Source organism: Melanerpes formicivorus, unplaced genomic scaffold (assembly GCF_026170545.1).
Source record: "Melanerpes formicivorus ecotype bairdi unplaced genomic scaffold, bMelFor1.0.p_v2 SCAF_50, whole genome shotgun sequence".
Classification (NCBI taxonomy): Eukaryota; Metazoa; Chordata; class Aves; order Piciformes; family Picidae; genus Melanerpes; species Melanerpes formicivorus.
Window position 1 is genome coordinate 1659910 of NW_027142402.1, and position 27791 is coordinate 1687700.

Genomic DNA, 27791 nt, shown 5'->3' on the forward strand with positions numbered 1-27791 from the left:
GAAGAGGACACATTTCTGTTCCTGTCTTGGTGTATCAAAGTAATAACAACTGTCACACAGGGGGAACAGTCCCCTGGGTGACTCTGCCCAGCTTTGCTCTCTATCTTCCCCTCCTGCTGCTTGCTTTGTTTTTCCTGAAGAACTGTTCATTTCATCTTCACTGACATTTTAAAGTCAGGTGGTGACTTTTAGCTTTCTACCCAGCCTGCAAGTTTCTTCAGTGTCCTCAAGAGTGCTCTTGACTTCCTCATCAAAGAGTAGATGCCTGGCTCTCACCTGGAGGGCACAGCCACGGCAGAGTTCCTGCAGAAAAGAGCATTAGCATGTCAGTAATGTTGGCTTTTCTCTCACCAAATACTAAATAGCTGGAAAGGAACAAGCCCCACTGGCAATGGGATTGCAAAGGGGATCAGGCTTCTAGTGGAAACAAGTTTTATTCTTTCTGTGCCCCCTGTCATATGAAGAGACAGAGATGAGTTATCTTTCCCCTCCAATTATCTTTCCTCTCTGAGAAGCTCCCATCCTCACGCTCAGCGGACGGGACAATACTCTCGTGGTTTGCTTGCAGCTTGAGCTTTACAAGGCCACTTTTACACTTTGGAAGTTCAGATCTTTAGCCAAGCCAAGGCAAGGACTCCTCCTTTCATAGATTCCATTCATTCCTGCTGGGGTTTCTCATTTCTAGAAATCCAATTTACATTTCCATCTTATATTCTAAGATATTAAAACAAGTCCTGAGCAGCACAAGTGAGAAAAACCTTTCAGAAGATGGAAGAATTTCACCACATTAATTATTGCCTTTCTTCCTTCAGATCAGTTAATTGGTCTTCTAATTAGATAGAGTCAGAAAGCCTTGAGTGAAACCTGTGATTTCAGGGGAAGCCATGCTGCTTCTAGACTAATGATGTTTTAAAAGACAATGCCTGCCCTCAGGGGGTCACAGGATAATTTAGAGTGGAAGGAATCTCTGGAGGTCTTTTGGTCTAATCTCCATCTCAAAGCAAGGCCAAATTTAAGCAGCTGGGTTTGGGCCTTGTCCATTTGGGTTTTGGATATTTCCAGGTACTTCAGAACCTCTCTGGAAAACCTCTTCCAGGGCTTGTGAATTTCCACCTGGAAGTTGTGTTGTTGCTGTTGTTTTAAACCAGAATCTACTCAGAATTTCACTTGTTACAACTTCTGTCTATTCCTTTTTGTCCCACCACTGGAGACCTGGGCTTGTTTGTCTCTAGACTTTCTCTTAGTAGTTAGAGATAGCAATAACATCAATGATCCAATGGTCAGGGGTTGGCACAGGCTGCCCAGGGGGGTGGTGGAGTCCCCATCCCTGGAGGTGTTCAAGAAACCAGGGGCCATGGCACTGGGGGATGTGGTTTTGTGGGCATGGCGGTGTTGGGTTGATGGCTGGACTCAGTGATCTTAGTGGTCTTATCCAACCCACATGGTTCTATGCTTCTGTGATTCTGTGGTTCTGTTATTGATTCTGTGATTCTAATGCCATTATCCACAGTACCAAATTTGTTGATAATTTAGTGGTGTAGATCTCAAACCTACACTTTCTAGACCATTCCTGTACTTGTAAATAATCTTCACTGAGGGTAACAGTGTTCTTAGCCAGCAAAGGATTAAGCCTTTGTGCCTTGGCAGTATCCAGCAGTTGTTGTCTTCACCTGGTGATCTTTAATGACCACGTAGAATTCATGTAATCCTTCCCAAGTCTTCTGTTATCACGTGGTTAGATTTGAGGATGGAAACTAGCTGCAAACAGGAACCTTAAAATAAAGATGTTCTTCATGACTGCTGATCAGTTGGAAGGCTGGATGTGATTGTAAAGGGGCTGCCTGGTTAGACATCTCCTGTGCTGGCATAATGCTCACTTTCCCCCATGGTGAGGCAGGACTCTTCCCCTCGTTGTGTGCTCTCGCTCGGATTCTGCCTGCTGCAGGAAATTAGCACTGTTCACACTTGTGGAGGCTTAATAAAACCCATTTTTGCTGAAGCACAGGGAGAAGGTCACCATCTGCCACATGAAAATGCCAATTTCAAATGAGCAGCAGCAAGAAGAGGGTGTCTTTCCTTGTTAGACACTTTCAGAAGGAACTTCTTAGGAGAAATCTTCATTGATCCTGACACCTATTAAAGCCCAGGATAGGGTCAGGGTATCAGATTTGCAGGTGTGTGCTTTTTGTGCTCGTGGTGTTACCAGTGTTTTGTGCTCAGCTTGTTTCACATTTGGGGATATCTGACTAGTATGCATTTGGAAGCCCTTCCTCATGCATGGAGGCACCAGATCATCTTCATACCTTAGTACAGAGATTCAGCACTCATGCCAGCTCTGCTTTTAAGCAGTTATTTTAGATCTACCCAAATATGTGCTGATAGGTTTGGATACAAAGGGCTTCTACAAATTCAGTCTGTCAAAGTTAGGAGTGTTGGTGTGCTTGAGGATAGGGAGGCTGTGCAGAGTGATATGGACAGGCTGGACTAATGGACTGAGATCACTTGTGTGAGGTTTATCAAGTCCAAGTGCTGGGTCCTGCACTTGGGCCACAACAGCCCCATGACTGCTAGAGGCTTGGGGCAGAGGGGCTGAAAACTGCCCAGCAGAAAAGGACCTGGGGGTGCTGCTCTGAACCTGAGCCAACAGTGTGCCCAGGTGGCCAAGAAAGTCAACAACAGAGCTGGTGAAGGGTCTGGAGAACAGGGCTGGGCAGGAGCAGCTGAGGGACCTGGGGTTGTTTAGCCTGGAGAAGAGGAGGATGAGGAGAGACTTTCTGGATTTCTACAACCACCTGAAAGGAGGTTGGAGCCAGATTGGGTTCCGTCTCTCCTCCCTAGAATGGCCTCAAATTGTGCCAGAGGAGGTTTAGGTTGGATGTTAGGACAAATGTCTTTGCTGCAAGAGTGGTCAGGGATTGGAACAGGCTGCCCAGGGAGGTGGTGGAATTGCCATCCTGGAGGTGTTAAAAGATGTGTGGCCATGGCGCTTGGGGCCATGGTTTAGTGGCCCTGGTGGTGTTGGTTTGATGGTTAGACTTGATGGTCTTGGAGGAGCTTCCCAACCAAAACAATACTGTGAGTCTGTGATTCTATGGAAAACTTGCAGCAAAGGAAAGTGTGCACCTATGAATAATCTATATGAACATGAAGTGTATACACATCATGATGTTTGAAGTGTATACACATCATGATGTTTTTCTCCCCCAAGCAGATTGCAAAGGAACCTCCACCTTCCCTGAGTTCCAGAGAACACTTGCACTGATTTATTCAGAGTGCATGTACTAAATAAACCACCTAATTACTGACTGCAGGCTGAGTGACTGAATATGGCCTTTTCATGACCAGAGTGTTCCTACTCTAATAAAGATTTAAAAGTGCAACTGCATTTGAGAAGCTGAAGAGCTCTCTCCCTCACTTAGCTTTGGCAACATCTGCTTTTCAGAGCGGTACACAAAGTTCTGCAGTCTTTCAGAACAGGAAAACAAAATTTCCATGTCATTACATTTGTAAATCTCCTCAGTTTGCAAACTGTCTGGTCAGGAGCAGGTTGTTTGCATTGAATGCACCACATGAGGAGTTTCAGTCACTACCTCTGCAGCCATTTGTCACACACTGGTTTGTAAAAAGAATAGAATATGATATTGTTGGCTCCTCATGCTTGGGAGAATCAAGCAAACCAGGAATTTAAAAGAACCAAGAGCCAAAGGGATATATTTTGCCTCTTGTGTCATAGAATGGCTTAGGTTAGAAGGGCTCTCAGTGATCGTCTAGTCCAATCTCTTGCCATGGGCAGGGACACCTCTCAACTAGACTCAGCTGCTCAAGGCCTCATCCACCCCCAGGGAGGAGGCATCCACAACCTCCCTGGGCAGCCTGTTCCAGAGTCTCCCCACCCTCATAATAAAGAACTTCTTCCTACAATCCAGTCTACACAGGGTTTTATTTGCTGGGAAAATGTTAAATGCTCTATTACTGCAGTTCCTTTCACCATTGGCCAGCTTGTACTTGCTCAAAGCAAAAAAAGAAACCACAAGCTACAGGCTGAGGACAGAGCCAAGCTGGTGATCAGCAGCCTGGCTTAGCTGGGAGGTTCAATAAGAAGATGGAATGGAATAGGATAGGATAGGATAGGATAGGATAGGATAGGATAGGATAGGATAGGATAGGATAGGATGGGATGGGATGGGATAGGATAGAATTAACCAGGTTGGAAAAGACCTCCAAGATCATCGAGTCCAACCTATCACCCAACACTACCTAATCAACCAAACCATATATGATAATGGCAGAAAAATGTGGACAGAAGAAAGTTGTGGCAGTTTCCACCTTAGCTGGTGCAGGAGTCCAGATTTCTGTTTGGTTGTGTCATGCAGGCAAAACCAGGGGGAGGATTTCCTCCTTGTGAGAGCTGACACCAACACTTACACTGCTTCCCTCAACCGCTGCTGTTTTGGGCTCTGCTCAGCATTTCAAAGCTGACCTCTAACCATTTCCAAGACAATTCTACAGCTGGGTTTATGAGCTGGATGTTTGCTTGGCTCTCACAGCACTTTTTGGATCATCTGTCCGTGAGCATAAGTTGCCCTTTATCACAAATGTGAGCAGCTAATTTCTTTATGGATGCCCTTCATGTGGCAGCTGCTGCAAAACCAACTTCATTTGCTCCAGCAATATTCAGCAGAATATTCTGGATGACCTCATGGTTTACTTCTAGATGCTGCTTCTTTAAAAACCAAGAGCTTCCTGCCTTAGAATCAGCTCTGACAAGGGGAAAGAGATTCATAAAGATGCAGCTGCCTTACACCTGCCCAGATTAAAACAGTGATCAGCCTCCAAGTGTGCTTCAGCCACTCTTAGTCTGCTCATTGCTGACTGCACAGCCTCTTCTCTCAGCTCTATTCTTGACTCCTAGGCAGTGTTTCTTGACTTTGTAACATCTTCTTTTCCTCATTTCCTCTTTTCTGGTAGACTTTTATAGGTATTGAGGTTCATTTCCGTGCTTGCTCCTTTAACTATAATGGGAATGCAAATCCCAGCAGAGATAACAAAGAGCAAAGCGTGGATTCATTTTCCTTCCCTTCTGTCGTATTTTTTAAAGCTATTTCCAGATTTCTCCATCTTTAGGAAAGGACTTTTAGGTATGTGGCATAGAATCACAGAATGGTTTAGGTTGGAAGGGAGCTGCCATGGGCAGGGACACCTTCCACGAGAACAGGTTGCTCAAGGCCACATCCAACCTCGCTGTGAACACTTTCAGGGAGGATATATCCACAACTTCTCTGGTCAGCTTATTTCAATGTCTCACTGCCGTCACTGTAAAGAATTTTCTTCCTAATATCCAGTCTAAATCTGCCCTCTCCTAGCTGCGACTTAGTTGAGAATGAGGACATGACACTTCAGGACAAGGTTTAGTGGATTTGGTGTTATTAGGTTGGCCATTGGAGGTCCTTTTGGACTGTAATGGTTGTGTGGCTCTGATTCTGTGGATGAATGCTATCCTTTCCTTAGCTCTGACCCTGCATACCCTACCTGGTACTGAGCTGTCTCAAGAGATACAGTTTGTGTGGGGATAATCCTGGCTCTTGCTCTTAAGATATGGCATGAAAGTACCACAGAAAGTTACTCCTCAATGGGCAACACCTAAATAAAAGTAATTCTATTATGTAATAAAGTAAGGAAAAAGCAAGGCCAGAAGAGCTGGCAACTGACAAGTTAAGGACACTAATCTGCCTGTTCACATCACGAACATTCCACTGGTTTCCTACTTAGAGCAATTTTGTGACTTCAGGAGCCATTAGCCTGACATTTCAGTCACTCATGGCAAGGAGACTCAGTCTTCTGCAACAGCAGCTAATGGGGGCTGCGTTTTTACAGGTGTCTGGACATCAATCCAGCCAAATTTGTCAGCAGAATGAGCTAACAGTGGAGCCCAGCATCGCGCTCTGAGGACGCCTGGTAAATCAAACTCTCTACCTGGCTTCTGTGTGTGCTGCAGTCAGGAAAACCCACCAGCTTGGGGGCACACAATCCTGCTACTCAGGGGAGCAACAGAGCACCCTTCTACAATGCAGTCAAATCCTTGCCCAGTTCAGCAGGATTCCAGCAGCAGGAGTTGAGCAGACTCAATTTAGTCTCTGCTCCTATTCACATTTCTTCCAACTGTGCCAAGGGTGGCCGAAGCCATAGCTGAATGACAGTCTTATGTGCTGGGAGATGAACCAGTGCACTGTTCCATTTTGTTCAGCTGTGGCTGAACTCCTTCCAATTTACTTCCAGTTCAAGTTCAACACCACTTGGACATAGTAACTTTCTTCTCTCATTAATAAATAAATAAAGCCACAACATTTTTACAGCTTTGGAACAGTTTCCCTTTGGGGGAGAAATAGTTTTGCCTCAGCTGCCTGGTTGTGTGGTGAAGAGGGAGCTACAGTGACTTTGCCACCCTAGAGCAGGGGTGAAGCTATCAAGGGGTAAAGCCCTTTCCAGCCTATCTGCCCTAACCCTGCCTGAAATAAAGCAAAGCACAGTTTCATCCTAAAAAAAAGGGGATAAAAAGGACAATATTAACATTTGCAGGGCCCTGCTTGTGCTGTACAAAATATCCCCAACCCCTACAAGAGTTCTGTGGCTCTGCAGTTGGTGTCTTTCCCTCTGTATAAGTAAATATGTGAACCACTGATCCTTGCTACCCAGTTCAGGTCTGAGAAGCTGTGTCTGTCCCTTGTGCCATGGAAGTTGTGACTGTCAGGCTAACCTCTCAGTGATGCCTTTAGTGGCCTCAGTCACACAGCTCTGCTGTGCAAGGCGTGCATGTAAGTGTGGCTGCTGGGGGGCATCTCCAACTTTTCCTTTTTGAGGGCTGTGTTGGCCTAGCAGAAGCTCTTTGTGGTTTTTTGGTTTGTGGGTTTTAAAATACTTTTTATTTTCCTTCCTTTTTTTTTGTGTTTTCTCTTTCTCCCCTCCCCTTCTTTTTCTATTTGGTAATTATTTTCCCTTCCCCTTTTTAAAATCTCTTTTTCCTTGCTTTTATCTCTTCTTTTCCTTCTTTGTTGTCTTCCCCTCCCCCCCTCCTGTTTTTTATTGTGATTATTTTTTTCTTTGTGTGTTTTCCTTTCTTGCTCCATCTCCCATGAGCCTCATTGTAAATCAGTGCAGGTGTTGATTCGCTGGGAAAAGAGTCAATGATCCACTACTGGAATGTTAGTGCTCTGATTTATGGCTCTGGCATTTGGATGTGCCCACATGAGCCATGCTTATGAAGTTCTGACAGGGATCTGGAGAGCAGCACTGATTTAAAGGGATCAAGCCTGAGCCACTTAGGAACAATAACTTTATTACCAGAGCTCTACTTCTGTAGCCACTAAGCTTAAATGGGACATAGATCTCTTTTTTTCTTTCTGATAACTCTGAGCTTCCAAAATCCTCTCTGGACAGGAAGATGGACTTCTGCCTGCTTCTCTCTGAAAGCCACATGTTTACCTAGCATGTGATGCTCCCACACCTCCACAAGCAGTTAGAGGAGCTTTCATACAATTGGATCATCGAATCCTTTCAGTTGGAAAAAACTTCCAAGGTCAGGCTGAACAGGGCTCTGGGCAGCCTTATCTAGTGGAGGAGGTCACTGCTCACTGCAGGGTGGTTGGTCTGCCTGAATTTTGGAGGTCCCTTCAAACCAAACCTTTCTATGGTCATGGAGTCCAACTGTCAACCCCAAACCACCGTGGCCACTAAATCATAAACTGAATCACAGAATCATTAAGGTTGGACAAGACCATCAAGTCCATCAGTCCACCACCACCACCCCCCCCCCCCCATTAAACCATGTCCCCAAGTTCAGTGTCTACCTGTTTTTTGAACACCTCATGGGATGGTGACTCCACCACCTGCCTGGGCAGCCTGTTCCAGTGCCTCACTGCTTCTTCAGGAAAGAAATTTTCCCCAACACCCAGTCAGATTTTCTCTCTCTACAATTACATGTGAAATAACCCAGCAGAAAGTGCCACTGCCAATCCAATACTGCATTGCAAGGAAATATTTGGAATGCTTAAAGGCAGATTTTAATCTGTAGAGTATCTTCTGAACAGGTCTGAATCACATTAATGATCAACTCAGCACCGCTGGGCCTGGGACTAGAGCAGAGGGATGCTAGAAGTCAAGAATCAAACCCAGGTTATGTATTCAATGCTAAAGAGGACAGTCAGGAATGCAAATGTGTTGCTCTGAAAGCTTTTCTGTGTTTCCAAGAGTGATCTATGATTTAGGAAGTCAGATTTTTTTCTGAAGGCTCAGGATGCACCTTCCTCAAGTTTGGCCTCTGTGACCTCAGCTTCTGACCTTGCTGTAAAATAATTGCAGTAACAATAAATATTAGCAAGTATTTCCCTGCTAAGTACAGTTATTGTCTGAAGCATAGAAGAGAAGTGTTGGCAAGGGATTGAAATTAAACCAACATAGACCACAGCATACAATCAGAGATGCAATAAGCTTGTTCCCTGAAAGAGAAGCTAATTTCACCGAGGTCAAGGAATGGAATGGGGCTTCCCAATCCTTCTTCCCTGGCAGAGAGGACTCTTATTTACACTAAATTCTCTTTATGTTGTTGTTGCTCTGCAAAGGGACCTTAAACCAGATAAAAGTGCACTTTTCCCCACTTTTATATGCTCTTCATATTTCCAGAACAAGGCTTTAGTGTAAGTGAGTGAAAGATAAAAGGTCCTAAAAGCAGCAGCATGTGACAGTGTCCAGAGAAACCTAACCACAGCTGTAGTTCATGAAAGAAAGCAAGAAACCAACCCAAGCCAGCTCTGATCTAAAAATAAATCACTTTCAATTATTTGTGGGATGTAGTAGAGGTCCATCTCTGGTGTCTTGTAGTTTCACACCAGGGAAATTACCAGCACTGCCTTTTAGCCTCTGTTTTAGCAGGGCAGTTTTATGTCTTTGCTTTGCTGCTAACTGCCTCTCATCTCTTTTAGATTTACTGCAGCAATTGCAATGAGGAAGAGGAATGGCCACAATCTCCATTTTAGCAATATACATCCAGTTCTAAAATACCATCCTGCCTGTGACAGAGGGATTGCTCAGAGCACTATTTAATAGCCAGAGCTCAGGATTTTAATTAGATGCAACCTCAGTTCAGAATCAGTCTCTAAAGCCTGAGAAGGATGTGCTGGCTTCCCATTCATTTAATACTTGATGGTCAATTAATTGTGCATTCCCAACAGTGAGAGGATGAGAGGGAAGGGACTGAAGCTTGAGAAAGGCAGATTGAGGCTGGAGATTAGGAAGAACCTCTTTCCAGTAAGGGTGGTGAGACACTGGAACAGGTTGCCCATGGAGGCTGTGGATGCCTCCTCCCTGGAGGTGTTTGAGGCCAGGCTGGATGAGGCTGTGAGCAAGCTGGGCTGGTGGGAGGTGTCATGGGGGGACATGCACCATGTTTCTGGGCAGCCTGTTCCAGTGCCTCACCATCCTTATGCCAGCAGAGAACTTCTTCCTTCTGTCTAATCTAAATCTCTTTCAGGTTAAATCCCTTACCCCCTGTGCTATCACTACACACCCTTGTAAAAAGTCCCTCCCCAGCTTTCTTGCAGACCCCTTTTAGGCTCTGGGAAGCTGCTGTAAGTTCTCCCCAGACTGGAGACTTCACAAGGATGTTAAATGTTATAGAATCTTCACGGGCTAAGCTAGTGGTTGCCCTTCACAGGGTTAGCAAGAAGCCAAACATTTAGCATATCAGCTAAATAGGAAGTAGTGTGTTAGTGGGACACTTTTCTGGGACTACTGATCCCATTTCTCCTTCCTGCCAGCACCTGCATGTTGACAAAATGTGTAATCTTTTTTTATGGAAGCCCACTGGTAGAAAAGTGCTCTGTTGAAATTGCCTGCTCCCTGGATGTCACTGCTGCACATAAATACATATGAAAAGCTATCTGCCACCATTCAGCTTCCTTGCAGTCAAGAGAAGAATGGGAACCCTATTTCCAGCTCTGTCAGTGGAAGAATTATGAGCATTTCACTCACCCCTTATTTCAGAACAAAGCCATTTAACCTGACACTTACTCACAGGAAGCTGTGCCCACTAGTAGCTGATGTATGTACAATTCTATTACCTACTATTAAAGATCACACTGCTGGGCTGTAACAATGGCCTTTGCAATTATATGTCTGCTTATAATTGTGTTATAAAAATTGATTTCCAGTTGAAAGGAGGCAGCTGTTTCATAGCAAGAACAAAAAAGGCTTCCTTGCTTTTGGGTTTTTGTAGCCTGGGCTGTGGTAGCAAACAAAAGTTGGGATGGGAAGTTTTACACCCGTGTTTGTAACATGTCCAGAGGGAAGAACAGGCTGGTGAAGTGGGGTTTAGTTAAGTAGGGCTTCTTAGCTCAGAACAAGAGGTGTTCAGGAGGAGACTTGGGGTGCTTGGTGCCATGGGTTAGTTGTTTAGGTGGGTTGGATCGGTTGATGGGTTGGACACGATGATCTTGAAGGTCTCTTCCAACCTGGCTTATTATTCTATTCTATTCTATTCTATTCTATTCTATTCTATTCTATTCTATTCTATTCTATTCTATTCTATTCTATTCTATTCTATTCTATTCTATTCTATTCTATTCTTTCACTAAGTTTGTCTCCCCTTGGCTATTCCTTAGGCCAGACTTTATTTTTGTCTCCAAGTCCAACACAATGGCTGAAAAGCTAAGTAATTATAAACTGCTGGATTCCTCTTAAACATCATAGAATGGCTTAGGTTGGAAGGGCTCCCAGAGGTCATCTACTCCACCCTCCCTGCCATGGGAGGGACACCTCTCAACTAGACTCACCTACTCAAGGCTGTGCACATCCAACCTGGTCTTGAAGACCCACAGGGAAGAGGCAGCCACAGACTCCTGGGAAACCTATTGCAGAGTCTCACCAAACCTGTACTGAAGAAACTGTTCCTCAGCTCCAGTCTAACCCTGCTCTCCTCAGCTTCAAACCATTCCCCCTTGTCCCATCTCTAGACACCCTCAGGAAAAGTCCCTCTGCAGCCTTCCTGCAGGATCCCTTCAGCTGCTGGCAGGCTGCTCTAAGGTCCCCCTGGAGCCTTCTCCTCTGCAGGCTGCACAGCCCCAGCTCCCTCAGCCTGTGCTCATAGCAGAGCTGCTCCAGCCCTTGGATCACTCTCCAGGGACTGAAAGAAAGGCTTTTTTAGTGCATCCTCTGCCCAGTGAAGTTGTGATTTTGGTGGAATGATGAGATTTATTTACATTATTCACCAATTTGACAGCCCAATCCTTTCTTTCCCTTCTTACCCAGCACTTCATCACACTCTTCATTCACAAGCTACAAAGGAGCTGACATTCTACTGACGACCCTGAGGGCAAAGAAACTCTGACATGCAGATGATTAAGCATGTGCCCACAAATAATTGGCTCTGACCCAAACCTGTGTCACACACTTGGCATGGCTCCTGATTAGTAATTAATTAAATCAATGCCAGCAGACACTAATGGTATCCTCCCAGAGAATGACATGCCAGGTCCATTAAGAATAAAGTATTTGCTGCTGATCCCTGTGCTGTGCTGTGTCAGTTCAGCTGGGTGCCAGCAGACAGACTGTGGGAAAGATCCACTCAGAAAAACTGCTGAGGCACAACACTAAAATGAGCTTCAAAGCATAATTTCTTGGCTAACCTATGATACTTCTTGATTATTGTATTGGGAACCTGCAAGAGTAGGATAGGATCCAACTAAAATATTAACAAACTGACCCAACCTCCCCCCCAAGACCACACTTCCTCCTCTGCTCCCATCTCAGGTGTAGCTCACACAATGGAAAGGAAAAATTCAGCTTTGTTTCAGCAAGGCACAAGAATATTGCTTGAGACTGGAGCTGTGCTTCCAAGAGTACTTCAGTACAACCAATGATTTTGAAATTATATTGTAAAGTGCCTCATGGCCTTTAATTCCATTTCAAAGGCTGTGTTTTTCTGCTGAATACCTTTTGCCCTGCAGGTAGCATCAGCTCCTGACAGCTGATGGACACCTGCTACTCCTACTCCTTTCTGTGGCAGGCAGTTCTCAGGATTTGTCATGTTTATTGAACCTTTTTCTATCAAAAGGTCTGATTGAAAGCACTCTAAGTGAGGGAAATAACTGGAGGCCACTACTGTCCCCCAGTCAGAGTTGAGTAAATCCAGATTAACTTCACTGAGTCAGAGGTTTAGGAGCTGAACACTTGCTGGGGGTGGGGAAACACCCTCAAGAGAAAAGCTTTGTCATAGTGAGTGCTGCTGAATCATGGAGCGGCAGGGGCTGGAAGGGACCTCTGAAGATCATCCAGCCCAACCCCCTGCCAAAGGAGGACCACACAGGGCAGGTCACACAGGAACATGTCCAGATTGGTCTTCAAAGCTTCCAGAGAAAGAGACTCCACAACCTCTCTGAGCAGCCTGCTCCAGGGCTCCATCACCCTCCCACCTTGTGTTGAGGTGGAACCTTCTGTGTTCTGATTTGTATCAGCTGTCCCTTTCCTATTACAGGACACCCCTGAAAAGAGCCTGGCCCCTTCTTCTTGCCCCTCACCCTTCAGATATCTCTGAACACTGATAAGATCCCCTCTCAGCCTTCTCTTTTCCAGCCTAAACAGCCTCAGGCCCCTCTGCCTAGCCAAAATGAAGAGTAGCAGAGCAGAAAGGGCAATAGTTGGCCAGGCCTCTTGTTTTTGTGGTCAGCTCTAGCTGCTCATTTAAGGCCAGTGAAATGGAAGGGCTTCTGAATAGATTTCTGTTCTGTGTCTGTACAGGCAAAGCCATCCCTGACTGGGATGAGGCTTTGGAGCATTGCTGCACCTGACACTAATGTCTGTTTGTTGTAAACCACCTGGTTATGGATTTTACTAAACATTTTCTGAGCATGGTATAATTCCAACACCTATGAAGAGCAAACCACTGCCCAGAGTGGATGACCTTTAACTTTGAAGTGTTTATCTGGCACATTGGGACCTGTTAACTTAGATGCCATAAAGAGACAGCACAGCCTGCACTGCCCTGCCTTTGCTTGCCCTAATTGGGACTCTTCTGAATGGAATTCCTCTTCAGTTCCTTTCAAGTAGAGGTCAGAAAGCCTGCCCTGCTTTTCCTGGCCTGAGCAAGTAAAACATACCCATTGCTCTACAGAAGAAAATGAATGCAAAGCTGCCAGCATAGGATGGGGGTTCACATAGCTGACTGCTGTCTCCTCTTTTCAAGAGGAGGACAAAGGTGCCAACAAATGCTAAGAGGAGCAGTCAAAACACGTCTCATGCTCTGTGGGGGCAAGAACCTCAGCCATTTCCATCTGCAAGAGAAAAAATACACTGGGGAAACTCTACAATGGGCTGCTTGGTATAAAGAACTAAGTTCATATTTGAATCTTGAAGCACAGAAGGGAATGAACGTGTTTTATCCACGGGGTGGCTTGAAGCCTAACTGCAAGCCAATGCAGGACAAAAACTGTGGCAGTCCCTCATCAGCAAAATGCCAGGAGTAACTTGCAGCAGAACATCTCCATTTCATTAAGAGCATCAGTAGAAATGTTTTTCAGATGATGCAGCATAATCTCTTTAGGGACAGAATAATTCTCTTCCAGGATGACAGAAATCAAATAAATAAATAAAGAATCTCCCTCTGTCATCATGAAAAGGACTTTTCTGCTTCCATTTGGGTGGGCAGGCTGTCTTTGCTTTGAGTGCAGCAAGTGAAAAGGGAAATCAAATTTACCAGCAGCAGGTTTGTACAGCTCTGTGCCTTAATGTTGGTGTGACAGACCACAAAAGCAAAGAGAATGAATGTTAAGCCTGTGACAATGACAGACCCCCCAAGAACATTAAACCTCATCAGGTTATTTGTTGAGGGCTATCAAGCATTGGAATGGGCTGCCCAGGACAGTGGTGGAGTCAGTGTTTAAGCAGTGTGTGGACCTGGTGCTTAGGGACATGGTTTAGGATTGACCCTAAGTGAAGTCGAAGGTTGGACTGGATGATCTTTGAGGTCTCTCCCAACCAGATGGTTTCTGTGATTCTATGATATAGGAGGTCACAGTTTTGAAGTGGTTATAGGCAGTCAGGGGACACAATGAGCACCTGAGAGCTGTTTCAAGCTTCCACATGTTAAAATCCTTACCTCTGCTTTTGTGCAGGCTGTGTAACTCCATCCTAGATCTCACAACCATCCTTACCTCTGCTTTTGTGCAGGCTGTGTAACTCCATCCTAGATCTCACAACCATCCTTACCTCTGGTTTTGTGCAGGCTATGTAACTCCATCCTAGATCTTACAACCATCCTTACCTCTGGTTTTGTGCAGGCTATGTAACTCCATCCTAGATCTCACAACCATCCTTACCTCTGCTTTTGTGCAGGCTGTGTAACTCCATCCTAGATCTCACAACCATCCTTACCTCTGGTTTTGTGCAGGCTATGTAACTCCATCCTAGATCTCACAACCATCCTTACCTCTGGTTTTGTGCAGGCTATGTAACTCCATCCTAGATCTCACAACCATCCTTACCTCTGGTTTTGTGCAGGCTGTGAAACTCCATCCTAGATCTCACAACCATCCTTACCTCTGGTTTTGTTCAGGCTGTGTAACTCCATCCTAGATCTCACAACCATCCTTACCTCTGCTTTTGTGCAGGCTGTGAAACTCCATCCTAGATCTCACAACCATCCTTACCTCTGGTTTTGTGCAGGCTGGGAAACTCCATCCTAGATCTCACAACCATCCTTACCTCTGCTTTTGTGCAGGCTGTGTAACTCCATCCTAGATCTTACAACCATCCTTACCTTTGGTTTTGTGCAGGCTGTGTAAGTCCATCCTAGATCTCACAACCATCCTTACCTCTGCTTTTGTGCAGGCTGTGTAACTCCATCCTAGATCTTACCACCAGCTAGAGTGTTTTTAACAAAAAGTGATTATCTCAACAGAGAATTCACTATGCACTTGTGGGGCATCAGTTCTCCTGCCTGATCATCTGCTTCAATTACACACTTGACTCTCCTGTTCTTTCCAGGCCTTCCTCACTGTTGCTAGGTTTCTCTCTGCTAATGCTCTCTGATGATAACACTGATGGGATTGTTCCCAAGCAAAAAAAACCAACACACACATCAAATTGTTGCACCAAATAAAACAATTACTCACATGTTTTCCTTTTCCTGGATTTGGATGGGCTCCTGCCATATGGTTTTGATTTTTTGTGTGCCTGGTGGCCAGTCAGATTGTTCTAGGCTGCAGTATAATCATGCATTCTATGTGGGAGGCTAAATGAACTTGTTCTTCTGAGCAGTGTCTTATGTCTGTGTAGGGTGCTGGCTCGAATCAAAGCCTGGTTCATTGTAAATTGAATTAAAGCCTGTTTGGGGTTGGAATAACATTTGTTTAAATAAATAGCTCTCTAAAATCATGGACATTTTTTTTTCCCCCTTTGCTGTATTAATTTTGAAAGCAAGGGGTTTGAGAAATAGAATCTGTGTCAGAAGCAATGATGGGGGAAAAATATGCATAGATAAACTGAGCATATTTATTGGGCAGACATCTGCAGTTAGGCTGAGAGATGTATAGAAACCATCAAAAATAGACCTCTGATTATAATCACATTTTCTGGTATATTTTTTACTTGCTGGGACTTAGGCTGAGGCTAAACTTCCCACAGGGTTTTTTGTGGGCTTTGTTTGGTTGGTTTTTGAGCAGAAGATAAGATCCTCCTTTGGGTCAAAGAATTCATCCTGTTCTGGATAACCCTTTAGAGAGCCCCAGTTCACAAAAGGCCAAGAAAGGCCAAGGTTAGCTTTACTACATGCAAGGAAACAACACACCAGGTATGATAAGAGCAGACTGATAAGCAAATGCACTTTGCCCAGCCTTTAAAATAATCACTGTCTTGCACTTCATTTTAAACAAAGGCTCTACAAACACCCCTAGAGGAAGTCCTTGAGAGTCACCTTCAGTCTGGTAAATGTCTTGGTCATGGCTGGGTGAAGGTTCTACTTGTGGAGGAGGTGTGGAGTCTGACACATGCTAGTCTCACCAGCAGTCGCAGAAGGGAATTGGTTCCCGGGTTTGAAAGGGCACTGTGCAGCGTGCCTGTGCGAGCAGCTCCCTCCTGCCCCCCCGGGCTGGCTTTAGTGAGCTCAGGGCAAGCCTCCCTCATGCATGTCTGCTTTTATTAAATATCTAATCTCAGCTGAGTGATGTGGTCTTACAGCTCAACATCTGCTGCTATTTACTCAATGACTGTGAAGGTCTGGATGGTGATCTTGGGAAATGCATTAGCACCGAGCAGAACCCCTGCTCCCTCTCACAGCCATGATTAATTATTGCTGGGGAGTTCTGCACTTGTCCTCTAACTTTCAGCAGTGCCTCAGTTTCCTCACAGCTGTTCTAGTTTTTGATGTTTTCTTCCTCACTAAGTATTTGGAAACTCTCAGAGAAATGGGGAATTTCAGTCAGTTTTCCTTTCCTAAGCTTTAATACTCTGAATTCAGAGCTCAGTGTGCTGTGTAGCGCTGGATTCAGGGACAGGTCTCTAAAAGGACTTAGTGAATCGTAGAAGGGTTTGGGTCAGAAGGGACCTCCAAAGCTCATCTAGTCCAACTACTCTGCAGTGAGCAAGGACATCCTCCACTAGGTCACTAGACTTCAATACAGTAATGCAATCTGAAGGGCAGTATCTGATGGAGAAAGAGAGAATTCACTTCAAATGCTGCTTTCTAGCTAAAAAAATAATCAGTCTTTACTCTTGTGCTATAGGAGGCAAATCCTTTGTAACTCCTGCTCCAGGGCTGGATGGGACACAAGCCTGTCCAGGTTGTGGCTACCAAATGTAGAAGGCATATTTTATAGAGAAGCTTATGACCTCAAAAATGTTTGCAAGGTTTCTTTTGCATGGGAAGGGACTGCATTTATGCAAAGAATAAACTGCTTTGCTTAGATTCATTTTCTTCAAATGTTGATCCTTCCACCTTTGGGCCCATCAGGTTGATTGAGTTTACTACTAAAAAATATAGTACCTACAAAATCCTACAATTTACCACAGAGGAAGTGTTAAAGTAGTTGCAACTGTACTGATTCTCTCTCCACAACCCCTCCCTCCCCTCTCCCCAAGCTCTATGTTTTTTCCCCCCCTACTTTATTGTCATCTTGTCTGAACTAATGGATTTATAAACCAGCTCCTTGAAGAGTAAAGCCATTTGCCATTTGGTGAAACTGGCTGACATTTCATTTTTGCTCTGCAGATTGTGGGGAATGTTGGTATTATTTTGCTCAGCTCTGTACTACCTCATTAACATACTGCTCAGGCCAGAATCTGGAGTGCTTTTCACTCTTGCAGGGTAATAACTTGTGTTTCCTCTGCTAAAGAAATGATGGAGGTTTTTGCTGAGGGAAAACAGTTGGTGTTGAGCACAGTGAAATAGGAATTGCATTGAAGTAACAGAACACAAAACTCAAATCTGTGTTAAAAGCGAAGGAAGAAAATCTTGGAGATGATTTGTTTACTCTTGGTGTCTATAAATCTCGAGTAGAAATGAGGAGCATTCATCAATTAGGTTTAAATTCAGACTCTGTCAGCACTGGGGCAATGCAGAACTTGGTAAATTAGAGGCACCAAGCTTCCCACTTGCATCACAGGGAGGTGGTGGAGTCACTGTCCCTGGAGGTGTTCCAGAGGGGATTGGATGTGGCACTTGGTGCCATGGTTTAGTCATGAGGTCTGTGGTGACAGGTTGGACTTGGTGATCTTTGAGGTCTCTTCCAACCTTGGTGATACTGTGGTACTGTGTGATACCTAGAAGTGAAAATTCACTTCACTTCAAAAGGAACTCTTTGTTCTGTGTAGCTGGTGAAGCCTTGGCTTTCCCATGAGCACAGGTGACTGCGAGCAGGCAGTGTTGCACATTTCGTCTGTGGGCTTTCATGCTTATAATAATTATTGTTATTATAATAATAACAGGTTTTCCCTTTCCTGTCTTTACTACATTGAAAACAACTTCTGATGGTTTATCTTTGGAGTCAGGGGTGTCAGTGAACTTGGGTGGATTCAGCTTCAGTGAAAACACCAAGCGTAGCAAAGTCTGTTCCATGCACCACTTTGACCCGGGATTTGAGGGGGTGGCAACAACTCTGTTGCACCCAAGCTGACTTCAGCTTGGCACTGCAGTATCAGGCACCTTGTTATGTGGGAAGGTTGTAACACACAGAGCAAACACACAGGCTAGCAGCACTGCTGAATTCTGTATGGCTTAACTCTTTCTGGAGACTCCAGCTGCCCTGGGGGAGAAGGTAAACCAAAAAGCAGCACTCCTTAGGGCTCTAAAGTGTTCAGTGTTCTCTCGGGAGTGGAGGTAATCTTAGTTCTGCAGAACACTGTTTTTTTATAACAAGAACTTGTTTTCAGCAATGCTAAATAAGAGATCATGATTGCCAGCTCTCCCTATCAGAGATGCTCTTGCCAATTCTAAGTCACATTTGAGTATCTACATAGAATTGTTTTGGTTGGAAAAGACCTCTAAGATGGAGTCCAACCATTGATCCAACACCACCATGGCCATTAAACCATGTTCTGAAGTACCATGTCTACATGCCTCTTGATCACCCCCTGGGATGGTGACTCCACCACCTCCCTGGGCAGCCTGTGCCAATGCCTGACCACTCTTGCAGCAATCCCTTTCAGGGAGTTGTGGAGAGTGGTCTTGTCTGTCTTCTCCACTTCCCACAGCTGCACCTCACCAGCCCTATTCTCCAGAGCTTCACAAGATTTTTGCCCATCTCTGAAGCTGCTCCAGCATCAAAATGTCTTTCTTGGAGCTGGGGAGCCAAAACTGAACCCAGTATTTGAGGCACTGCCTCACCAGTGCCCAGTACAGGGTCATGATCATTTCTGCGGTCCTGCTGGTCACAGTGTTGCTAATCCAGGTCATAATGGTGTTCACCTGCTTGCCCACCTGCACACATGCCCTGCCTTTGGCTACCCAAAGCTCAATCAAACAAATTTGTAGCAGCTGTTGTGGTTCTAACTCAATATATACTGAGGAGACTGCAACTTGTTTTGGGTTTTTGCTTCCCTGGAAGAGGAGGGGAGGCCATGCAAGCAGATTGCTCTTCCTCTCATCCTCAAAGGTAGGCTTAATGCTAATGTAATTAAAAATGAAGTTTTTAGGATCACTTTAATTTTTTTCCCCCTCTCTGCAATCAGTTCTGTGTGTTTTCTTCAATGCTGTGTTGTTGATTAGCAGTGTTAGAACTTCAGCAGCATTTATCAGTTTCTAGATAAAGATGTAAAGCAACTGCCTCAGAGTCAGCTTCCAACTCTTACAGGAAGAATAAGGCTCCATGTCTGAAAGCTTAATGTCTGTCTGTTTCCAGTGCATAGAGTGTGAGGCCACTGGATAAATTGCATAGGGAAATGACCTGAATAAATACTTCAGAATCAATGAAAAGCCCCCTGCATGGGGCTGACATTGCAAGAACAGTGTTTCTGGGAAGGCTTTTATAAGCAGCAATTCTTCTTGTTGAGCCATGGGTTCTGCTTGGGCATGTAAACATTTAACCAACCCAATCCCCCTCCAGATGACAGGGAAATAAGGTTAAAAACTGTTCCAAAGAACAATGTTTGGAGTCTGCCATACTGGGGATTGTAAAAGGAATTGAGGCAGAGGGAAATGCTTAATTAGTAATAAAATAGGACGTGGTTGTGTGTGATCACAACTGCATAAGGGTCCAGTGAGCTGGTTTGTAACCTTCATTTTCCTTTCCTTTGTGGAAAGAAGAACCTGTAGGCTGTCAGGGATAGAATGGGGATGTATTATTTGTGGAAAATGAGGAGAAGAGCTAAAAAGTGGAAAGAAGAAAAGGGGGGGGGGGAGGGGGAAGGGCTGAAAAATGGAAAGGAAAAAGGAGGAGGGGAAAAGAGAAAATAAAAAGGTAAAGGAAAATAAATATCTGCAACAGCAGTTGCAGTTAGCAGTCAGGCAGGCTTCAGACCCCTCAATTCTACAGCTGTGGTTTGGAGTCTGTGGCACCTGGGATTTTCTGATCTGGCAGTGGGAGGTAACTGGTGAACAACCACCTTGGCAGTCCGGTTGTCCTTCAATACACAAATGTAGGGAGGGTTTGTGTCCTATGCACAGCCTTCTGTTCTTCTTGTTAACATCTCTTGTGAAATTTCCCACTCCCTGTTTTCTTAGCTTGTCTCATGAGAAGCTTGAAACCAGGTATGGCCTCTTGATGCTTTTTTGGTGGCTTTCAGATTGCAGAGCTTAGCAGCAGTGGTAGAAAAATATTCCTGTTTATTACAGGAGAAATGAAAAGGTTGGGGGGGTTCAAGCAGCAAGAGCATTGATGGTACTGCAAATGCACTTCTAAGGTGGTGTTTGGAGCACGTAGAGTAAGGAATGCGTCGCCATCAGTCTGGGGGTGTTTGTCTTTGTGCCTCTGTACAAGTCTCATGTCTGACCTTATTTATTTTTTTCTGTTGCATGTGCTTCTCAAAAAGGCTGATTGAACTGCCTTTGTAGTTCTACAGTTGAAAGAGGGAGTTTTGATAGTTTTAATACCTAGCTGAAGTGTATTAGTTCTGAAAAGCTTCAGGAAGGAATGATCAAAGCCACTCAGTGGCTTCCATGTATGAAATAATTCAGTAGGACTCTTCTCTTACCCTACAAAAAGAGACAGCTGAATAGGCTTAGAACAGAGGACTGTAAAATAATGAGTAGTGTGGAGAAGGTGAATAAAAAGGTGAATACAGAATGTTGTTCATCCTTTCTTCTAATGCAAGAACCCTAATGGGCAGCAGGTTTGGTGGAAATTCCTGCCACAAGACATTGCAGGCACTAGAAGCTCATAGTCAAACAGTGACCACATCCAATGAGTCTTTTTTCCATGGATTTGCCCGGAGAAACTTCTTGTTCTGCAAACTGAACCTCTGGTTCACACCAAACCCCTGTAAGAATGGTAAACTTATCCCTCCCTTGGCATTGTTTGTTCTTGGGTGACTGTGGTTGGCCATTTGTGGGGACAGGCTGTTGGGTTTGTCAGCTCTTTAATCTGCCACAGGATAGCTTTTGATGTGATTGCTGTCAGAATCCCTAGCTGAGGGAGGCTTTTGTCACTGTTGCCTGTCAGCTGATGTACTCTAGCAGCTGGAGGGCTGTGGAAGTTGCAGTGTCCTCAGAGCTTCACTTCAGTGTTCCCCAAAGAGGAGAAAAGTAATTTCTTCTCTTGTTGTTTGATGCTGGGACACTTACACTGACACTGCATGGCAATGTGTTTGCATCTAGCTTTGAACTGCTGTAGCTGAAACATCCTCGGGGTGGTGAGATGCTGGCCCAGGCTGCCCAGAGAGGTGGTAGAGGTCCCATCCCTGGAAACATTCAAGGAGAGGTTGGATGGGGCTCTGAGCAACAGATCTAGTTAAAGATGCCCCTGTTCCATGCCGGGGGGTTGGACTAACCGATGCTTTAAAGGTGCCTTGCAGTCCATTCCATAGCTCTGTGCTGAGTCTGGAATGCCTGAGTAGCGTTACAGTGAGGAACTCAATGGTGCTGTGTGCTGAGCTGTCTTGTAAGCCTGGATCTCTGACTGTATCATTTATCAATAGCCTCATCAGACACCTGCCTTAGGATGCTGGGTTTAGTCCATCACTGCTGCTAATGTACAATCAATAAGGGCCATGTTAATGCTGCATTATTAATAACGTGGCAGTGGGCCACAGTGAGGAGAGCTCAGCACAATCATCTTGCATAAGCAGCTTGCTTTGTGCTGGAAATATTTCCCTCACCACACCACAGCCTCTTCACTAGATTCTGTGTAAGTGAATTTAAAAAACAAAGTGTAAATAACTTCTTTGGGTTGTGTATGGAGGAAAACTGTCCAGGCTCTAAGGGAATAATGAACTATTGAAGGAGCCTCTTGATGGGTTATGAATCAGGAATATACTTCATCTATTTATTATTTGCAGAGGCATGAACCCATTTCCCAGAGAAGCTGCAGTTTTTGTACCAAAGTGATAGTGTTAAGCAATTCTGGTGGTGGTTATTTTTTCCCCTCCCTCCCTCTATTTAAATTTTCTATGGATCCAAACAAGATCCATAAGCCACATATTGCAAGATCTATATTTAGGGGAAACACTTTGGCACTTGAGAGGAGCTTAATATCTGCTTGAAAGTTCATCTCTTGTGGATGCTAAAAAAATAAACCTAGAATAAAACCATAATGAGAATAACATTGGGAGAGCTGAGAGAGCTGGGGAGATACTCAAACTGTTCACCAATTTAGTTTGTTAACACAAGTGAGGAAAATATCACATCTTAATCATTTATGTAAGCATCTCCAGGACTAAATGCCAGTGGCTCTGCACACACCCTGTGAGACTCTTGAATGCCTTCATTGTGTGCTACCTCTTAGACTCTCTTCTGGCATTTCTCTACCCTCCAGTTTGGCAACACATCATTCAAACTACTTTCACCACAGTGAATTCTACCATGCTATCAACTGCTGCTTTTATGAGAAGTCATTATCAGTGCTATTTATTACTGCTTGTTGTCAGCACTGCGCCTCAGCCACTCCTGCTGGTTTGTTTCTTTGCTTTGGGACATGAAATTTTTAGCAGTACATGTGACAAGCATTAATTCATTCTGCTCCAAGCTTTGTCTGAGGAGCAGCTCCTGAGAAGAAGCCATATCTATAGCTTGATGATGTGAGCAAACAGTGCTTCTGGAATGGGAGGCCGTGTTCCTGTGCTGTCAGGGGACCTGACTGCAGAGGGCAAGGGAGGAGCTGCGGGCACAGGGGTGAGGCACTGAGAGGTGTATCAGTTACTGAATGAAGGCAAAAGTGATGCTCAGATCAGCTTGCTGCAAGGACAGCTTCTAGGAAGTCTTTCTCATGCCTCAGCTTTGTTTTGATTAAAGTGATAGATTTGGCTGAACAAAGGTTGCTTTGGTCTGTGATTTATGCAGGCTTGCTCATCCTTTCCTGCAAAGACAATTACAGCAGTAAAATCTTGAGAGAAAACTTGGAGTGGTTCTGGCTCTGTCTTCCTTTTCCCTCTAAACTTGTTTCAGACTGGGGAAAGAATCAATCAGCACTGTCCATAGCAACTGTTCTCTTCCAAATAGATTGAGTGAATACCTTCCATGCTTTAGGACCATATGAGCAATTTTAGAGATCCACTGACAAGTTTATTGATGGATATTGGCAAAGCACTGAAGCAAGGGATGTCAATGCATGGGGGAACAGAGCAGCTTAACTTCTAAAAGACAGCAAATGGAATGCATGAAGTTGGAAATGAGGGAGGCAATATCCTCAGTAATGATACTTGGAGGTGTTTGGGTTTTGGTCTTTTGGCCAGGCAAACCTAACCTTCAATTGCTGTGTTTTAGCAGTATTCAGACTGCCAACCACTTTATTTTTCCAGTTTACTGTTTTTATTAGGAGAATTTGTTTCTCCTTAATAGTCTGAAATACAGTAGTTTAAATAGCAGAGGTTATTGTAATACAGAGGAGCTAGGGACTAGCTGAGCAGGACTGTAGTAGGTATTTTATTTGAAGGATTCTCTAACTCTAGCAGCAGTGATTACCTACAACAGCATGATTAAGGGACAGCATGTGAACCTCCTGCTGATTAGAACCCTTTCTGATTGCAGTTGCCTCTCATTTGCCAGAGCTGTGCAAGGCCCAATCACCAAGCAGTTTCCAGCTTGGAGCATAAAATCTTTGAGCTGAACCATTTGGAGTGGAGAACTGAGTTCAAATCTGTTTAGAATGCATTTACTGAATTCTTTTCTTGCTTCTGAAGATCCATAAATTTAAAATAACCCAGTTTGCTTGTTTCTGAAGGAAATAGCTTGCTGAAATGGACTGGAGCAGGGCTCTTATTTTAGGCTTGGATGCCCAGCTGATGCAGCCATATTCCATGTTTGGTTTGGGTCACTGCTTTGGCTTCACTTCTCTGCCTTTTTTTTTCAGTACACTGAATGTCTGCTCTCTGCATTCCACATGTGGCCTTAAATTAATGCACTTCATTAACCTGCTGGTTTGGAGGAACATGCCTCCAGGCAGGCCTGAGTAGAGGAGCAGAGATGTCTAATGAAAAAGCTTATGGAGCCCTTGCAAGTTTGGAAAGTAGCCTTTCAATCTAAGGTGCAAAGCTTCAGCAAGTTTGCAGATGACAACATGTTGGGAGGGAGTCTTGGTCTGGGGAGGGACTTGGCCAGGCTGGATTGATGCACTGAAGCCAGCTGCAGGGGATTCAACAAGGCCAAGTGCCAGGTCTTACACCCCATGAACCCTCCAGGCTTGGGCCAGTGTGGCTGGAAACTGCCTGGTGGAAAAGGGGCTGAAGATACTCATCAACAGCCATTGGAACATGAGCCAGTGTGTGCCCAGGTGACCAAGAAAGCCAAACAGCATCCTGGTCACCATCAGGAACAGTTGACCAGCAGGTCCTGGGAAGGGATTGTGCCCCTGTACCCAACACTGGTGTTCAGTATCCACAACTGGGTTCAGTTTTGGGCCCCTTGCTACTGAGGTGCTGCTCAGCATCTTTATGGTCCCCCTCTGGACTGTCCCCAGTAGTTCCCAGTCCCACTTAAAATGGGGAAGTCAAGTCCCCCAAAGTAAATGTTCCACTCCGATCTGTGTTGCCACCTGCCTGGAAAACAGAAGAGGTGACTCTTACTTTCCCCTCAGTCAACTTGTTGCCAGATGTAAAAGACAAGATGTCACACTTGATTGTTTCCATGGCATGAGCAGCATTTCAACTAAGTTGTCACTGCTCTTTCTGAGCAGGCTCTTCTGCAGCTCTGACTCATTACAGATTTGAGTTGAATTCTAAAGTGACTGAGCCCAGTGGTTTCCATAAATCATTGGGAAAGGCTGAAACCCTGCTGCTCTCCACACTGGCCACTAGCAGTGACAGGATCAGCATTTTAGGGGGTGGGACTTAAAGCTAATTTGCATGATGGAAAAAGTCCTCTTCTGGCTTTCTTGTAGGCCTTCCTTAGGTACTGGAAGGCTGCTCTAAGGTCTCCCCAGAGCCTTCTCTTCTCCAGGCTGAACAGCTCCAACCAGAAAAATATGAGGGAAATGATCATAAGAGAGTTGCTTTAGACAAAGAAGAGAACAGGTCATAGCTTCTCCATGTAGAGAGTTCAGATAAGGCAGGGTGCACAGTTCCTGCTTCCTTGCCAAAAAAACCTTTCTGACTTTTTTCTTTCCTCCCAAGAGGCTTCTCATTCAGTACTTAAACCTAATCATTAGATTAGTGAACAACATTTTAGAGCATAATTATCACATTAGCTAATAACTTCTTGGCATTTAGACTTGATACAACAAAACAAGCTGAAGCCAAGCTCTGGATACAACTGATGCTGGATTCTGGGATGTAGATGGGGACAGAACGGAAGGACAAACAGGGCAAGCATCATTTGCATATCTAGATCATGTTTCAGTCGTTAGGAATTATGCCACATGCTCCACAAAGGTCATTGAGGGGCTGGAGCTTGCCTAGAGAAGGGCAAGGAAGCTGGGAGAGGGTCTGGAGACCTGGGCTTGTGAGGAGCAGGTGGGGGGAACTGGGGTGGTTCAGTCTGGAGGAGGCTGAAGAGAGGTTTTCTGGCTCTCTACAGCTCCTTGAAAGGAGGTTGGAGCCAGGTGGTGGTAGGTCTGATCTCCCTAGTAACAAGTGATAGGACAGGAGTCAAATGCCTCAAGCTGCACCAGGAGAGGTTTAGGTTTGGTATTAGGAACAATTTCTGTACTTCAGGAGTGGTCAGGGGTTGGACCAGGCTGCCCAGGGAGGTGGTGGAGTAACCATCTCTGGAGGTGTTCAAGAAGCTTGGGGACATGGTTTGGTGACTGTGGTGGTGGGTTGATGGTTGGAGTCAATCCTAGAGGACTTTTCCAACCCGAATGACTGACAATCCAATGAATATAAACAGCCCCCCTCTCATGGAACAGGTAATTGGGTAATTATTCAGCAAACAAAATGCCAGTCAAATGCCTTACAAATGACAGAGGAATGTCAGCTGCTCAGAATCTGTGCTTTTGCCTCCTGCTCCTGTGTGACACTTTCCTCTCCAATAATGTTTCTGCAGCCTGTGAATTCACCACCCCTGGGTTACCACTGGAGAAGTCAAACAGCATCTCTGATAGGCCTCATACTGAACCAGACCCTCCTGTGCCCCATTATTTTTGCTTGTTTACTTCAGGATCCCACTAGGCTCTGTTCTCCACACAAAGCAGCCATAAATTGCCAGTTTCTGGACCACTGAACTGCCCTGTGTATTTTTATGCTTTTTCTTTCCTATTAATTGAATCATTTTAGAAACACAAATCAGTGGCACAATTTGTCTTTTGTGTAATGCTGAGAAGAGAAATCAGATGGAAAAGCTTTCAAGAGGCCTGAAGTTGTAATTATTTTGTTATTTCTGGAGCTGCTCTAGTATCCTTCCATTCATCTCTTCAGAGAGCAGTGTTTTCATTTCCTCTGCTAAGGTCATGTTTGTGTCAGCCATGCTGTGATGCTTAATTTATCATGGATCACGTTGCAGAACAGACCACAGCATCACAGAATTGTTTCAGTTGGGGAAGATCTCTAAGATCATCAAATCCAGCCTTCAGCCCAACACCACCATGGCCCCAGGTTTCTTGAACCCCTCCAGGGATGGGGACTCCACCACCTCCCTGGGCAGCCTGTGCCCATCCCTGACCACTCTGCAGCAATGAATTTATTCTTAACCTCCAACCTAACCCTCCCCTGGCACAGTTCCAGGCCACTTCCTGACTAATGGCCACTTCAGGCCACCGTGCTGTTTTGGCTTACTGATGGGTTGGTTTCTTTCTCCTTTCTCCCACTACCAGGAGGCATTTTTGAGTGTGTGGAATCTGGTCCAATGGGAGCAGAAGAATTAGCCTTCAGATTTGCTGTGAACACGATCAACAGGAACAGAACTCTTCTGCCCAACACCACATTAACGTATGACACCCAGAAGATCAACCTCTATGACAGTTTTGAAGCATCCAAGAAAGGTAACCTTTTGCTTATTTGACTTTTTAATGAGCAACTAAAGCCTCTCATGGTTTGCCTGCCTGAAAAAACTGTCTGGCCAGTAAAGCCATGTGCAGTGGGACTGGACAAGCTCCTGGTTGACAGCAAAAACTGCTCTGAAGGCCACCTCCTGAAGGGTTAATAGTAACTGCTTGGAAAAAAATCAAGTTGCAATCTCAGGTTCCACTGCCCCTGTCTAAACCCCAGTGCTTTAAATATGTAAAGGCTAAAATATTTTGGCTTCCTGAGCCTTGGGACTGGGATGCACTTGAGAGCAGCTTCTTTGGAGTGACAAAACACTGCCTCCAGACTTTGTCCTGGAAAACTCCAAGTCCCACTAAGGTCTATTGGGAACAGACAGTGTCCAGATGTGACCAAAACCACAGCTGGGTCCATTGTAAGATGCTCTGATTTATGGACAATGTTATAGGCTAAATATTTATGCCCCACAAGATGAGGTGGTTTTTTTCCCCCCAGAGGAGAGTGTGCAGAAGCAAGAGGCCAACACCTCTTTCAGCAATGTGTCTTATAGCTGGTTTTGGATGGTGGATTAAAGCAGGTTATGAGAGAGACTACTCTCTCCCTTCCATCTTGGGCAACATCTTGGCTGGTTCTTACTTCTGGCCCCTTCTTTCTCCTTGCCCTTTCCAAAATCAACTACTTCCTGACTTCAGCACATGTCCTGTGAAGTTCAGTCACTGGATTGGACTTCACTTTCTCTCCATCCC

At 44.9% G+C, this 27791-nt stretch overlaps 1 protein-coding gene across 6 annotated transcripts in view; it reads left to right on the forward strand.

Annotated features, from left to right (window-relative positions):
- GRIK2 (glutamate ionotropic receptor kainate type subunit 2) overlaps nucleotides 1–27791 on the forward strand; it is a 203657-nt gene that overhangs the window by 26525 nt on the left and 149341 nt on the right. For 4 of the 6 annotated variants that reach the window (XM_068160442.1, XM_068160443.1, XM_068160447.1 and 1 more), the window contains exon 3: nucleotides 26877–27044. In XM_068160442.1, coding sequence (XP_068016543.1) covers nucleotides 26877–27044 — 168 coding nt within the window. Of the gene's footprint in view, nucleotides 1–19084; nucleotides 19134–26876; nucleotides 27045–27791 lie in introns of those variants that run through there. The other 2 variants (XM_068160444.1, XM_068160445.1) reach the window with 2 other exon arrangements.